The sequence below is a fragment of the Podarcis tiliguerta genome, assembly GCF_965153285.1.
Source record: "Podarcis tiliguerta genome assembly, chromosome: 16".
Lineage (NCBI taxonomy): Eukaryota > Metazoa > Chordata > Lepidosauria > Squamata > Lacertidae > Podarcis > Podarcis tiliguerta.
In genome coordinates, this window is record NC_139549.1 from 40,787,336 (window position 1) to 40,803,406 (window position 16,071).

The 16,071-nt window shown below is 45.8% G+C and overlaps 1 protein-coding gene across 1 annotated transcript in view; it reads right to left on the reverse strand.

The window, feature by feature from the left end:
* Positions 1–2,733: 2,733 nt before the first annotated feature.
* Positions 2,734–16,071, reverse strand: part of DHX37 (DEAH-box helicase 37) — a 33,405-nt gene continuing 20,067 nt past the window's right edge. The window contains exons 17-27 of the mRNA XM_083419022.1: positions 15,423–15,529; positions 14,871–15,059; positions 12,593–12,717; positions 12,381–12,497; positions 10,849–11,021; positions 9,755–9,869; positions 8,502–8,639; positions 7,125–7,219; positions 6,348–6,421; positions 5,048–5,145; positions 2,734–3,717 (exon numbers count right to left, since the gene is read on the reverse strand). Coding sequence (XP_083275148.1) covers positions 3,635–3,717; positions 5,048–5,145; positions 6,348–6,421; positions 7,125–7,219; positions 8,502–8,639; positions 9,755–9,869; positions 10,849–11,021; positions 12,381–12,497; positions 12,593–12,717; positions 14,871–15,059; positions 15,423–15,529 — 1,314 coding nt within the window. The 3' untranslated portion in view covers positions 2,734–3,634. The remainder of the gene's footprint in view (positions 3,718–5,047; positions 5,146–6,347; positions 6,422–7,124; positions 7,220–8,501; positions 8,640–9,754; positions 9,870–10,848; positions 11,022–12,380; positions 12,498–12,592; positions 12,718–14,870; positions 15,060–15,422; positions 15,530–16,071) is intronic.

A 16,071-nucleotide genomic window follows, 5' to 3' on the forward strand; every position in this document is an offset into this window, starting at 1 on the left:
CAGTCATGAAAATCAAGCTGATGGTTTTACAAAACCGCTTGGGTTTCAGCGGCATGAAAACTTTTGTGAAGAAATGGGTCTGAAGTAATTTTTGTTTTTGTATTGCCAGCGAGAGGGGGTGTTAGGGTGTGAAACCTAAGACGCTGGCAAATTAGCAATGTAATGTGACTTTAAGAAGTCAACTCGTTAAGTTGTTAAGTTGCTCAGTATATAAAGAGTGTTTGTTTTCTCTGCCTGTTGGGGGCGTGCTGGACGTGAAGCAAAAAATGTCTGAAAGCTCTGGAGGTGTTATCTTTCTGCAATAAACCTGTCTTTGGAAAGACAGGCTTCCCTGTGTCGTTTTTTTTGCTGCTGAGACTTTTGAAGCTTGTACTGCAACAAGAATCTCTGCACTGGACTTAATTAATACTCTGCAAAGAAAGCTGTTGCTGGTGGCGCAGCGGAAGCGCTTACTGGACCAGTACACAGACTCTCTTAGTTCCTAGGATTCTTTGGAGAAGTTATGTGCTTTAAAGGTATGGTGCACAGAGAGGACACATGGGTGGTTCAGCGGTTTAGACCACAGCTTGTCGATCACAAGGTTGGTGGTTTGAATCCGCTCAACAGGGCGAGTGCCCATTGCTCTGTCCCAGCTCCTGCCAACCTAGCAGTTCGAAAGCACACCAGCACAAGTTACTGCTGTGACGGGAAGGTAAGTGGTGTTTCCGTGCGCTCTGGTTTCCGCCACAGTCTCCTGAAGTGGTTTAGTCCTGCTGGCCACATGACGTGGAAAGCTGTCTGTGGACAAACGCCGGCTCCCTTCGCCTGAAAGCGAGATGAGTGCCACACTCCATAGTTGCCTTTGACTGGAATTAACTTTGACTGGAATTAACTGTCTAGGGGTCCTTTACCTATACCTTAACTACCCAGTTTCTCTTGCTGGGGTTGCCCATAATATTTAGCAGAAAACTTAAGAGGAGACGGGAAATAATGGTTTCAAACAGTTGCACCATAAAAGTTCACAAAACCCCAAGCATGAGTAAGAGACTTGCCTTTGCTGTGAGCACTCCCTGAATCCAGGGATTGGGATTTTTTTTAACTCTGGAGATGCCCCAGGCAGGATGGCATACGGTCAGGGATGGTGGGATCTGTACTCCTGCAGCATCTGCAAAGCCCGTTTCCACATATTTGCCAGCTTCTTTTTCTCCCGACTCTGGTGTTTTATTTATAAAATGGTTTTCACCACAATGTGGTTCCCGTGGCTCTCAGCATGTATAAAACAAGTGTAACAGCAGAAGCACCATGAGACATCCTGCTAGAGCTTGTACTTCAGAAGCAGAGGATCTGCTTTTCATGCAGAAGGCCCCTGGGCTCAAGTCCAGGGGAGGCTTTGGGGGGAGGCATCGTAATAGGCCTTTCAGCGTCCTCCTCTCTCCCCTTTGTGAATGCTCTCCCCAGGGAGGCACACATGGAATCATCTTTACATGCTGGTCCCGCTAGCCAAATGCTTGTTACATGAAAATTCACTTATCCAAAGCCGAGGAGCTAGTGCCCAGACCAGCTGAACAGGCAGACCTGTGCATAGTAAAGAAAGCAGCAGCCTTAAATAAGCCTTACTTTCCTGTGTTTTGCCGGTCCATGGCAGTGCTTTCACTAGAGGTTATGGTGGGAGATTAGACAAATAAGAGCATTTTTTACTCTCTTGTTTGCCTTCTGAAAAGTTTCAGAGGGTTCCCCTAAGTTTCATCATTTGGGGGGTCAAAACTCCAGTGTCAGGAACACATTAGAAATTTCCCCATAGGAACTGATGGAAATCATTGACTCATTTCATGAATATTTGCCTAACAAACAATTTCCTGAGAATGCACTGAATTAAGATAGCAGGACCTGCATGTATAAAAGCCAGGTAAGTACTTCTCCCCCCTCGCTGCTGCCCCAACTTTAATTTGAAAGGAACTGCCTCTTAGTGAGATAGGACTTGTACTCCTGCATTTTTGTTTAACTGTGTGAACAGCTGCTGTTCAGTGTCCCAGCCAGCCACAGCCTCCTCCACAATACCCCGTCTCTCTCTCAGCTGTTTCTCTATTTTCCCCACTTTCACTTCTCAGCATTTTGTGGTAATTAAGAACATTGTTTTTTGGGGAAGGGGAACCACCTCCTCTTCTCCAGGCTGCTCCAGCTACCTCTTGTGTGCTGTTCTGGCCTACGTAAGGAACAGCACTTGCAGACTAGAGAATCAGAAACAAGAGGAGCAAATAGGGAAACCTACAAGAAAATGTTGTAACATGGAGCTGAAGCCCTGCTCAGTATTTCAGACATTTCATTCCACCACCCCAACCTGCTGTTCCGCTCCAATCCTTCAGTCACTTAGCTTTCTGTAGCTAAGAACGCTTAATCCTCACTGGGATGGTCAGAGGATTGTCCCTCAACCCTTCGCACAGGGTTCTCTCCTGCCCACACTTACCCATAACTTATCTTCTTGGATGGGGGTGGTGCCGGTTTGGCTCTATGAGCACTCACAGCCTGAACTAGCCTGGCCCTCCAACCTGGTGCCCTCCATATGTTTTGGATTATCACTCCTCTGACCCCTAACCATTGGCTGTGCTGGCAGGGGCTGATGGGAGCTGTATCCACACCTGGAGGGCACCACGTTGGAGAAGGAAGATGCTCTGAGCATCAGGAAACAGAGAGTGGAGACAGAGTCCAGAGACGGCAAAACACAAGGGAGTAGAAAAACCAATAATGAGGCCAGACTTTCTCTCCAGAAAAATTCATTGATATCACTATTACACAATTGTTATTTTTTACAAACACAGGGCAATATATATATATATATATTTATATAAAACACATACACGAAGCTCCCATGACGGTGGGTTCAACAGAAATAAGGCACAGTAATGGTGGCTCAGCAGTTTTCCAGAAATGAGTCATGGAATCATAGAATTGTGAAGTTGGAAAGGACCCTAAGGATCATCTAGTCCAACCCCCTGCAGTGAAGGAATATGCCTCTGTCCCATATGGGGAGCAAACCTGAAACCTTGGCATTATCAGCACCACCAACCCTCTAACCAAATGAGCTACCCAGGATGGTGGTGGTTGTTGCTATATATTAAATTTCTATACCATCCTTCACCCAAAGATCACAGGGTGGTTTATGGTATAAAGCTGCTGGATGCTAAACTCCCATCCACCCCAGCCAGGATGACGGGAGTTACAAGTCCAGAAACATCTGGGTATCTGATTCCCACCATCCCCGACCACTAGCTTCCTGAAGGGACAGCGAAAGACTGGGAAAGGCAACGTGACAAGAGCTAAGCAGGTGGTGTGGAGAGAAGTGACTGGAGGAGGTAGCACTGCCTCCAAAATGTGCCCATGGGCCAACGTAAGTTGGCAATTCCTGTTACAAACACACCCACCCATGACAGTTTCACAGTCAATCCAACCCCCAATCCTTTGCATGTGGGAGTCCAAAATGCAGGGGGCCTGCATGGATCATGGGTGGGGTGCTCCTTAGGAGGAAACTGATCCTGCTTCCTGCTCCTTGAGCATGAACTCTCTCTTTCCATTCAAATACAGACATCGATTTTCCTTGTGTTTTCGCAGCTGGCGCTGGTTCCAGGATGGGGTGGGTGGTAGGAGCTTGCATGAAAGATCATGGTGGCAAGGGTGGCCAGATTTTAGATACCTGTTGGTGTGTAACTTCCGGGATCCACTGGCAATATTCTGACAACAAATCTTTAAAAAGAGAAGGGCAGGGGGCGACCATCAAAGAGTGAACACTTAAAAAACAGAATTTCAGAAACAGAGTGCAATCTTATGGGTCAAGGGAAGTCTGGGCAAAAAGAGGTAAGTCTTCACATGACATCTGAAGCAACTAACAGATGATGCTTCATAGGTGTCTGAGTGCTGTTGTGCAGATTATTCTGTTTTTCACACTTCTCTAATCCAATTTGGAATGTTCTGATGGAAGGCGTGGGGGCTAACAAATACAGTGGTGCCCCGCAAGACGAATGCCTCGCAAGACGGAAAACCCGCTAGACAAAAGGGTTTTCCGTTTTGGAGGTGCTTCGCAGGACGAATTTCTCTATGGGCTTGCTTCGCAAGACGAAAATATCTTGCGATTCCTGGTTGTTGTTTTCCGCTCCCCACCCCCTTTTTCTAAGGCACTAAGCTGCTAATAGACTTTTAGCAGCTAATCCGCTAATCCCTTAAGCCTTTAATAGCCGCTAATAGCCACTAAACCGCTAATAGCGCTAATCCGCTAATGGGCTTGCTTCGCAAGACGAAAAAACCGCTAGATGAAGAGACTCACGGAACGGATTCTTTTCGTCTTGCGAGGCACCACTGTATTATAAATAAACCATCAAAAAACCCTGAAGCCACAGAGCAAATTGTACTGTACTCTGCAAAATCCAACTGGTGTGTGGCAGACATAACAATGCTGCTGGCTGGATAGTCACAGTTAGGTCATGCCAGGGCCAAACACCAAGTCTCTGCCCCCATCGTCTAGTATGGTGGCATATCTAGCAATGATCCCTACTATCGCATATAAACTATGAAGGCCTGCTCCAGGCAGACAGGTAACAAATTCCTGTGCTCATCTTCAAAACCACAAGTAACTGATTGCTACTGCGACGTCACCCGGACTCCAATCACCATAGCAGAGTACAGTGGGTGACCAACCTCCATGAGCTATTCTTAAAAGTTGCTTTAGAAATTCTAACACTGGACACAGAAATATTTGGGAGGAAATAGTTTTGGATTGTTTGTTTGCAAGCAGCAAAGGGGGAACCAGTTGCTGTTGGCCCACAACTCCCAGAAGCCCTAGCCGCCATGGGCCAATGGTCAGGCATGAGGGCAGATGGAGTTCCAGCACATCTGCAGGACCACAGGTCTACATTCCTGGGGCTAGAGGCCCAGGATGTTGCAACATACTTCCAAGGGAGAACTCTCACTCACACACTCACACACAGTTTGGGTAGAAGGTTGATGTGGCTCAAAAATAAAGTTAAAATAGATCCACAAGAAGGGTGAAGTGTGCTCCTGGTACATCTGAACAGCTTACATTTTGGGTTCTTCTTCCAGGCAGCAAGTAAAGCTTCCCTGTTATCCACATTTTCAGAGACAAGAGCTTGCAGCAGTGACTCTGTCCTTGGTTGCAGCCTGCAGGGATTCCCAAAGCAGACAGGCAAAAATCAGCACATAGATTAAACATATGCTCAAAATTCTGAAGGAACTCAAATGGCTCAGTTCTCAGTAAAACTCTCCCCCTGCTCAGATAAAATATGGTCCCAGAAGAAATCTGGATTTTTATTTATTACCTTCAGCCTCATGTGCCCTGTTTCTCTAGGAACAACCTGCCTTCCCCCCAAAACAGTGTGGTTTAAATCAGTGCAGTTCTGAAAGGTCCAGTCTGCTATCTTGATTCAAAATAATGTCTAACTGTAGCCAAACAGATGATAATTTGCACCTTGACCTTGGGAACTATAATGCAAAATTAGATTGCATTATCTTAAGAGGTGTCCAAATGCATAGTGAACTGACAAAGAAATGCATTGAAGATTATATGAAAGTGCCCAGCATTGTTCAGTTATTCTAAGAAACCAAAAAATACTGAGTTCTATAAGCAGGTAATGCAATTTGTTAGTTTCTATGGCTGTGTACGCCCCTCACTCCTCCCCCCATCTGAGCTGACTTCAGGAATTCCTTACACAGATCCAGCCCCAAATCGACTGGGGTGGGAAATGTTTAACTAGGGTTTTTAAAATCCTGTCTGGTTGGGAGGGGGCAGGGAAGGAGATGCTGTGTCACCTTCGCTCTCTCCACCCAGTCGCACTGCAAAGAGCAGCAATCAGTCCTGCTGGGGGCTGCTAAGCCAGTGTGTTCCTACACGGTGGGTGGGTGGGGGGGGAGGTGGCCTAACGGGCCCAGCAAAGCAAACAATGGTATAGCTATTTTCCATATGTTCAATAAATGTTTTCCACTCTTCTTTACATATGTGTTCTTCTTGCTCTCTTCTTCTATGTGTGAAGTCTGCAAGTTCTGCATATTCCGTCAACCTAAGTTGCCAATCCTCTTTAGCTGGGACCTTGCTCACTTTCGATTTTTGGGCTAACAAAACATGGGCTGCAGTTAAATAACCTTTTCTGACACCCAAAAACAGCAGCTGGTTCGCTGTGGTAGAAACACCGGCTTCCTTTTCCCCTTGCGACAAACCAAGTCCTGTGTTAATTATGTTGCTTTGAATGTATACTTTTTATTTGACTTTCTTCAATAATGCTTTATTCTGGATTGTTTTATTGAATGCTTTAATGAGGTAGTTTTTTCCTGAAAAATATAAAGCAGTACAGAAAACAGCAACTTACTTGGACCACGTTTTCAGCATTGTCACTGGACTGGACAACAAGCAGCAGCTGTAAGCAGCCAGTTTTTTAACAACCTAAAAGAAGGAACAAGCTTTATATTCAATTTTAGAGCCACCATGCGTTTCAAGGAACCTTAAGGCAATGGGCTGTAAAACACTGAGGCTCTGATTAATTTGCTTGTTGAAAATGGGCATTAGAATTCATTGTTTCATTTCAGGTACTCACAGCCCACCTTTCAATATAATTCGCAGGATGTCTTGCAAAATCCTCGTTGGACATTTAGGTGCAACTCAGCACCCAGAGGGGATTGTGTGGGTTAAGACAGACAGAGGCAGGGATCTCCAGCTCCCCAAACTACCCCTATACCTTCATCACTATGCTGACTTCTCATTATCTCTTTGATGTTTAGTCTTGGGTTGCATCCTGTTTACAAGTTCCTGCACTTGCTCTTCCTCTCGCTCTGGGAGGTGGGAGGTCATCTTGGATCTGTCTTCTGAGAGCAAAGAGGCAAGCATGGCCTCCAACCTAGTTGGAGAAACCTAGCTAGGACTATATAATTGCTTCCCATCAGTAATGCACTTCCTTTAATAAACATAAGTTTTCTTATTTTATGCCAAGTCTCAGTCTGAATACATTTCAGCTAAAGGTGTACTCCAAGCAAGGAGTTGTTTAACTAATAAAATCTATACATTAAGAATCCTAACCACAGCAATGAAAATACTGTAATATACATAGATATATAAACACAAGGAATTAGGTGGAGAAAAATGTTCTTACCTTCCCTTCCAATAAGAACTTGGTGAAATATTTGTAGCACTCAAGGCCTTCTGGGTAATCCACTTCTACAGCAGGAAGCTGCCAGCCTACCCGATCTGCAGAGAGGTTACAAGACTTTGTTAAGGGACTAATCCACACTCATCCCCTTCATTTTGCTTCTCTCAGCAGAAGGGAAGGAGAAGGGCGGTGAGGTCTCCAGATTGCAAGCTGGCTCTTGGTTGTGTGCAGGGCCAGCCTAAGACATTTGGCACCTAAGGAAAACCACAAAATGCCCCCCTTGCACCACTGCCAGGAAACAAGGGCAGAGTGAAGATTGGGAACAAGGGGAGCAATCAAACTAACCCTACCTGATGGCTGAAGTGGGAATCAAAGAGCACTGCAGGGAAGGACCCTGCTTTGAATCATGCTAGGCAGGTGCGGAGAAAGGGGGGAGACCAGCAGTGCCTGCTATTTGCTGAGAGGCTGTTCTAGAGGAAGCAGGGGGTGGGGCTGCTGAGGCAGAGGCAGCTCCGGCCTCCAAGGAGCACATTGCAGCTGTGGCGGCTGCAGCGGGAGATGCCTTCCGTGGAGGCTGGACCTGCTGCCCCTGTGGACCCTGCTGTTTGAGGCCGCTGCCTCCTGGGTGGGCCAGCCCTGGCACTCATCCCCTCCTACACATGGGTGAGGTTTGAAGGACATGAATGGCAGCTAGAAATACCTAAGTGGGAATCCTCATAGCAGAACTTCTATTTCAAGTGTATATTGTTAGCAAAACCTTTGTAGCAGAGGTGCTTTTTGTGCAACAGCAATAAACCTGGTGAGTGCCAGCCAGTTCTGTGTTTTCACAGATGGGGGCTCAGGTATTATTTTGCTTCTTGTTCCCAACCCGATTCTTACACAAGTCCCCCCTGAATGTCTGCTATCCTATCCCCGCTCCCCACCCCCTTATGCCTGAAGACTGTGACATGATGTAGACTCTGGGGCTTTCATATTAAGAAACCCTGATGGGAAGGTGAGCCATTTCCTAGACCTGCCTTTTTTGACCTGGCGCCCTCCAGATGCTGTTGGACTCCAACCCCCATCATCCCTAACCCCTGTCAATGCTGGATGCGGCCGATGGGAGCTGGAGCAGCACACTGGCTATCCCTGACCTACCCTGAGAAAGGATTGTTTTACTCAAGAGTAGATACACTGAAATACCGAACCTAAGTTATGCCATGTCCATTATTTTCAGTAGGTTTCCTCTGAGTAGGATTAACACTGGCTGCAACCCCAAAGACTCCTGGAGAATGCAAAAGCTTGTGATATTGCAGTTGCCATGATGACAGTATTCTCCTAATGTGGATTTAGTAACAAATCCCCTTCCCGTAAAAGCCAAGCTGCTCTTGAGAAACTTACAGAAGACACTTGGTCTGAGGCATCGAACCCTACCCGTTTCAGGGCAGTAAAAAGGAGGAGGGCTTTCCAGAGGTTTTTCGAAGTGGCAGTATGGAGGCAAAAGGAGCGGGATCCATTCTGGTTCAATGGCTGAGACACCTTAAGGAGAGCAAAAGTGACCAGTTAAAGACGGTTCTGGGGAGCCGTGAGGACCTCAAGAGTGGCTTTTACTGAACTGCCTTTTTAAGTGCTGCAGGTTTACCTGGAAACAATGGTAGGTGGTCCAGGAAGCTGCTGTTAACGTTTCCCACAATGCCCTGGAGAAATGCCAAACACCCCAGGGCATTGTGGGAAATTTAAAATGGCAGTATCTCAGAGCCATCCGCCTGGTGTAGGGCTCCCCACATTATTATTGCTTAGCCCCTATCCCATTTATTACCTGCCCTAAGGTAATATCCTAAGGTCCCAGGGCAGGTTACCACAATTTAAAATACAGTTTAAAACCTTGCTGTTAGAGAAACACAATAATAAAACGCAGCAGGCCCCATTAAGGTCCCTGGATGTTGTCTAAAGCTGTAAAGTGCTGAGTCCAGGCCTGTGAGCACTCTCTCACGGCTATGTGCTGGGACTACTGGCAAGGGCATGAGTCCATTCTTGTGTGCCACTTGTCTGCTCCCACTGATCTCTCTTATTGAAGAGCCTATGGTAGAACTTCTAAGGCTCCTCTAAGAGTCTGTAGGGACACTGCATAAAAGCCACTAAGTTGTACTTCATACAATTTCAACTTTAAAAGGAAAAATAATCGTCAGTGCATTTAAGCCACTGCAAAGCTCTCACAGCCCACCCTAAGCTGCTCATTTCTGCAGGCATGCTATGTGACACACAAGTAAGGTGATGGGAAACCTTTGGCCCTCCAGATGTTGCTTCAACTACAACTCCCATTGGCAGCATGGCCAATGGCCAGGGATGATGGGAACTGTAGTTTAGTGACATCTGGAGGGCCAGAGGCTTCCCACAGCTGCATTAGAGCAACTCCATGAGGAGGAGGAGGAACCTATCAATGACTACTGAGCCATGATAGGTAAATAAAACCTCCGTTTCAGAGGCAGTTTATCTCCAGAACAAGTTGCCAGGCAGTTAACAGCAGGGAGCTTTCTGGCAGAGGCATCTGGCTGGACACTGAGGCAAACAGGGTGCTGGGATAAAGGAGCCTTTGGGTTCATTCTTTAGGATTATTCTCAAGAGGAGAGCAAGGGGAAAGGAGCTGATTTTACCTTTCATGTACATTTTGGTGGTTTCAACAATCTCCTGATACACCACAAACTCAGGGAGCTGCTTGAAGAGGACGGAATTGGGGTGGATGAAGACTGGATCGTCCAGAAGAGGAGTCTGGGTTGGCGAGGTGCAGCAAGAGATGGCAGTGTGTGGAGAAGGAAGAAAGCAAAACAAATAAAAACAAACTCAATACTTTAGAGACCAGGAAGATTCCAAAAGTAGGAAGGCACGAGGTCCATTAATGAAACAAAAGACGTTTTGTTCTTCTACCCGGACACTGACAGATCAAGCGACTGTGGCCAATGCAACAGCACAGCTGCTCTGGTTGCATCTCTGCACGAGTCGCTGTTTGGCCCTTGCCTCTTGTCAAATCAAGCACTATTTTGTACTTGGTTCTAAAGGGGCAGACCTTTGGGCTTTAGCAAATAAGCCACAAAAGTAGATCTGGTAAGGCAGAGCGCGCACACAATCCCTTGCCAATTCAACATACAAAGCTGACTGGATTAGCTGTTGACTCTTACTCCACCAACAGTTATGGGGCGCCTTAAGAGGCACAAAGTGCTCTACCCTCTGACAGGGTACAAGTGTGGAGCTCAGCAATCGCAGAACTGTACAGCTGGGAGGAACCCGGGGGTCATCTAGTCCAACCCAACAGAACAGCAGGGGGGATAACTTTTGCTATCACCTGCCACCTCAACGCCCCCCCCCCTCCGGCAGCACTCTGAAATCCTTAAATTACATAAGTAACATATGTAAAATACCTACAGGGCACCTTTGAGATTAAACTCTTTCAAGTCATTTTAAAAGAAATACAGTTACAAAAACTCCTCACAAATAAATTACCAGGAGACCGGTGATTAATGAAAAAGGCAGTCCACCCAAAATTACTAAGATATGGTTGAAGACAATAGTAGAAGCAGACCAATAATAAAAAGAACTTCACATCAGAGGAAAGCCACCAAGACAGAGACACAGTCTGAGGTGCTTGGTCAGGAGAAGAACTGACCACGACTGGCCTGTGGCCCTCAGACCAAAAAGGGTTCCCAATTCTTGCCATAAATGATCCAAAGGGAATAAACTGAGCTGCACGTACTTTGTAGCCATTTTTCCACTTCTCATCTAGGAGCTCCTCAGCTTGGATCTTCCGGGCAACGTGGTCTCCCAGGCCGGCCAAGACTATCTGCCTCAGGAAAGTCACCTGTGCTTCTGATGGGGGCTTCATTTTGGGATCGACAAAGAAGCCGGTGTCCGAGCAGACTGAATTCACTTGCAGCAAAGGGAAGAAACAGGTCAAAAATCAGGAGAATCTTGGAAAACCGAAGGAGGCCAGGCTGAGTTAACACGGCCTAGGTTGTGACTGAGGAGCAGCCTCTGTACAAAACTCAGAAAAATAACAAATGGGCAAAAGCAAAGGACAACTGAAGGAAAAGCAACATTAGTTCACAACAGCTTATGCAGCAACCCAGCACTGAAGCAAGACCTGTTTTCAAATTTGGAAGAGGCTCTCAGGGTAGGAGACATCCCATGGGGAAAATATATTTACTTCATAAAATGTATACACCGTTTGATTATTTAAAAAACACTCAAAGAGATTTACAAGAGATAAAACAGTAAAATTAAAATAAAAAAACACAACCATACTTTAAAACATCCTAAAGTATAAATACTAAAACAGATTAAAATTACCTCAACTTTCTAAGCATCTGGGAAGGCTTGTCTAAACAAGAATGTTTTAAGCAGGTGCCAAAAACAATACAATGAAGGCACCTGCCTGGTCTCAATAGGCAGGGAGTTGCAAAGTGAAGGGGCTGCCACACGATCAAATTATTACAAATGTGGGAAAGTTATTACGTGGTACCTGCAGTAGTGACTATTCTGCCAACTGGATGGACACATGTGGAGTAAATAAGTGTCACAATCAATTAGTGAGTCTTTTTAAGGTGCCACAAAACACTTTGGCTCAGTTTGAACATCGCAAACAAGGAATGCAAGGAAAATGAGTGAAAGGAAAGCAACATTTCAAGACGTATTTTTCTGGACATTAGGCCCCAACAGCTTTCTGCACTCAACTGGAAGCCGCGGAAGATGTTTGGCTTCCAAAAAATGTTTGCAAACCGGAACACTCACTTGCGTGTTTGCGGCGTTCAGGAGCCAAAACGTTTGAGTCACAAGGCATACGGGATCCAAGGTACGACTGTACTTATCATGCTTAAGATATATACAGTGTTATATTAGGGAGAAAGAAAAAAAGGTTCTACCCCACAAACTCTTCCTATTTGCACAATGGACCTTCCCTGCCTCTGTTACACCAGAGTGCCCACGGAATCTCTGCTGGGCTTTTCCCCAGCCCTCCATAGCAGACGCCGGGAAACAGGAAGGAGACATGGAGAAGGGAATTTAAACTGCATAAGTGGAAGGCCTTTCAAGAACGGGACATCCCAAAATCCTGTGTTTTCATGCGTGTTTTTTGATTGTAAAACAGCATAATAAAATTATTAAATGTTAAGAAAAGAAAAAAGGAAGGAAGGAAGAACAGAGCTGATTCTTTGGCGTCCCCCCAACAAAGGACAAATGTGGCTTATTCCGTAGAGGCAGAAAACAACAACTGGCTCCCGGGGTATTTACCTGCAGTTGTCAGCTGCCCACGCAAGCGCCTGATTTCCACCATGGCTTTGTAGCGTAGGCCGTTTGCCTCACAGAACTTAGGCGTGCACCCAGCATACTCACAGGCGCCCACAGCTCCTGGAATAGAAGGGCAGCATCGTGTAAGGAATTCAGGCAAAACCAACGCACAATTAAGAAATACGGAAAGATAAAGGGAGAGCAGAAGAGCGTACCTAGCATGACCATGAGGTCTCCCAGTTTCTGAGAGGGCCCTTGTCCGGCCCAGATCCGCTGCATCTGCACCACACGCGCCCTTTTCCCCCTGAGCGTCTCCTGCTCCTCCTCGCTAGTGGCAGGCCTGCAGCAAAAGTAAGGCACAACCCAGGATGCACCAGGGTCCCCCAGCGAAGACTAATTTCAGAAAACTCACTTCCCATTGCGAGGAGGTGTGTGTGAACCTGAACTTATGATATGGTTTATCTCAGCAGATCGTGGCGTAAATATAAGATTGACAGGACTCTCATATGACATGAGACACTCTCTGATGAACTCCAGTAACCATGAATCAAGCCTGACTCCAGCCACTTGCTGAAAAGCATTCAGGAATATCCTGAGTTCACACATCTGCCTTAAAGGTTAACACATACAAATTTATTTGTCAAGTGCAGCATACTCCTCAATGGTCCTCAATGGTTGTGTGATTGGAGGGCAGGTAGCAGGGATGCCCAGGTTCAGAAAATGGCTCTCTGTCTTTCAGCCTTTGGTTAAACAAACACAATGGCCAGTTTTAACCATTTCTTACTACGTAGTCTGAAAGGCATTATGGAAATTGTAGGAATCCCTCAGTCCACAGCCCCCTGCCCTTTCCACTGGCATGCCTGGCAAAACGATTCAAAGTTAGTTAGCTCTCATGCCTCCAAGAGGACAGAACTTGCCCAGCGCTCCCAGGACTCAGCAGATGTCTGCTTCGTCTTAAGGACAGGTAAACTCCCCCCCCCCCCCTTCTAGTGTGGGTTTATGACAAAACTGTCCTGCCTGTGCATCTGTAGGCTTCTTAGAATAGTTTGGGAATCTTTTACTCTTTATTATTCTTATTTTTGGTAAATCTTATTTATTGATTTTTCACACAAAAAATCCCAAACAAAACAAAAAGGACCATATATTACTTTATCTGTGAACTTCCCACCCTCCCTTCCAGGGTTGCAATATTTACCCTTAGATGCTGCATGTTTCACGTATACTATTCAATGCATCCATTTTGATCTACTGTATTTATCTTAATATTTAATGCTGATGCTCATATTTCAAATCCTGCTTGTGTTTTCATCTTGCTATAATAGTTGTTTAAATACTAATAAAAAGGTATCCAGTCCTGGAATCTTTTACTCTTTAAGGTATGTATGTCTTTTGCTACCTGTTTAGGCTGTAACTCTGCTGCCTAAAGCAGCATTTTTATATATTTTCTGCTACTCCTGTTTTATATAATAAACCAAGCTTTCTTCATTTCTTTGTGAAAGAGCTTCTTGTGGGCATAAGGTCAAGGGTTAACCCACATCCATAACAAGAGCGTGGCATAACTCAAGCAGAAGATCCCAAGCCTCTGGGCAGGGTGTATATGAACTTACACGAGTGCTGGCTGTGCACATATTTTCTAAGGTTGCAATCCTATACATTCTTTCCCGGGAATAAGCGCCTGGTTTCAAATAAGGATGGAGGGCAAATCTGGTAGACACAAACTCACCAATTCAATTGCCCCAGACTTATAAGTGGATTGGAGCACAGCTATCAATCAGTATTTCACCAAATTTTGCGACGCAAAAAAATTAGTTTGGGGATCAAAAAAATGCATCCAAAAGTCAGTATTTTATCGGAAATACATATTTTAGGGGGAAGCGCAATGACAAAGCCCACAAAATGCATTACTTTACGGAAAAAATGCATACAAAGTGTGCACTTTAAGGAACCTGTGTACAATTTAAATGCAAGTTTTTCCTGCATGCTTTTTAAAAGCTTCAAAAAATGGACAGAACTATGCTTGGGTGCATGCAGAACTGACACTGAACAGAAATAGACTGATACATCTTTCCAAATTTACGACTAGACATGCATAGGATTGCAGTGCAGGACACTGCTGAATCTCTACCACATATACTTGTTTTATTAAATTTGTGACTTGTACTAAAAAAACAGAAGCAACTTATGTACAACTGATGTGCTCAGCTGGAGGCTACCCTTATTCATCACAGGGTGACCATGGGCTGTGTGTCCTCAGCAGCACAGGGAGAGGAATTGCAACAACTTTCAGAGGTGCAATTCTTTACTGCCAATGAACTACCACCAACGGGACCACACCAAAGGGGCTCATTCCTTTGGGCCACCAGTTCAGAGAGTGGCACGTTTGCTTGTTTGTTTGTTTCCACCCCACCATTCTTCCCAAAGGAGTCCAGGGCAGCAAACAGCAGACACAGACATGGAGCCAACGCCCAGCACTTTTGTTGGGGGAACCCTCACCTGTTAAACTCTTCAAAGAGCTCCCGAACCGTCAGGGCTGACACTAAGGTGATGACATATGGGAGGCAGTCCTGCTGTTTGCTCAAGGCAAGCATCTTCGCGTAACGGGGAGCCACAGGAAAGGCTGCCATTGTGGCCCCCAGGGGGCTGATGGGGCAGGTCAGCTTGGCTTCTTGCAACTTTCTCAGCCTGGAATAAGGGAACAGGAGTCAATTCCTAGGCCAGGCCTCTCTTGACTTAGTGCCCTCCAAATGTTGCTTTTAGAATTTGTATTTTTGGTGTGCTATTTATTTCGTTTATCATGTTGTACACGGCTTCGATGGCCTCAGGCAATGGTATGATTTATGCAGTTGTAAAACAAAAACATAATTTTTCTGCTCTTTCATGGCAGCTCAAAAGAACTGTGCAAGATGGCCACCCCACTCTATCCAGTGATAGGGATGGCTCTGCACAGTGGGAGAAAAGAGAGAAAGCACAATCCACCAACCGGCATAGTTCAACTCGGTTTTTCAAAAAAGCAACAAAGACAGCAACAATCAGTAAAAAGTCTACCTTCCAGATTTGGAGGGTTCCTGCAAGGCTCCAAGGGCTATCAACAGCTCCTCAGCAGCAACTAGCGCTTCCAGCGGCGGGGGTGTAGGAAAGGGAAAATTGACCACCTGCAAACACAAAGATGACGACACACCCGGCATGAACAGGTGAGATGCCCAAGAACTGAGTAAGATGGGCATGGAAAAACTTCAGGCTTGTGGGGTCTACTCACATCAGCACCACCACTAGAACCCAGAGATCCACTGACCAGACCCAGGTGCAGAACACTGGTCAAGAAATGGGGTGCCTCAGTGCGCATGCATGCCCAGTGCAGAAATTTGGTTTTAGTACCAGAACGTAGCATAAGCTCCTGCGACACAAAAATCCACTCCTGCTTCTTCCCCCACCTCAACAAACTCCTACCTTAACCTCACTACAGATTTCTTCCTCCCAGCAGCATAATTCAAAAGGGGAGGGGGGATTTGCTGCTATTAATAAACAATTGCCCATCCCCATCTGTCTGCAAGCCACCTTCCAACTTCAGCAGTGCTGGAATTCACCAAAGAGCGGGGGGGGGGGGGCAGGCTGCTGACCAACTTATTTTAGAGGGTGGGCCAATATTACCTGGGGGTTTCAGCAGAATCACAGAATTGTGGAATTACAGAATCAT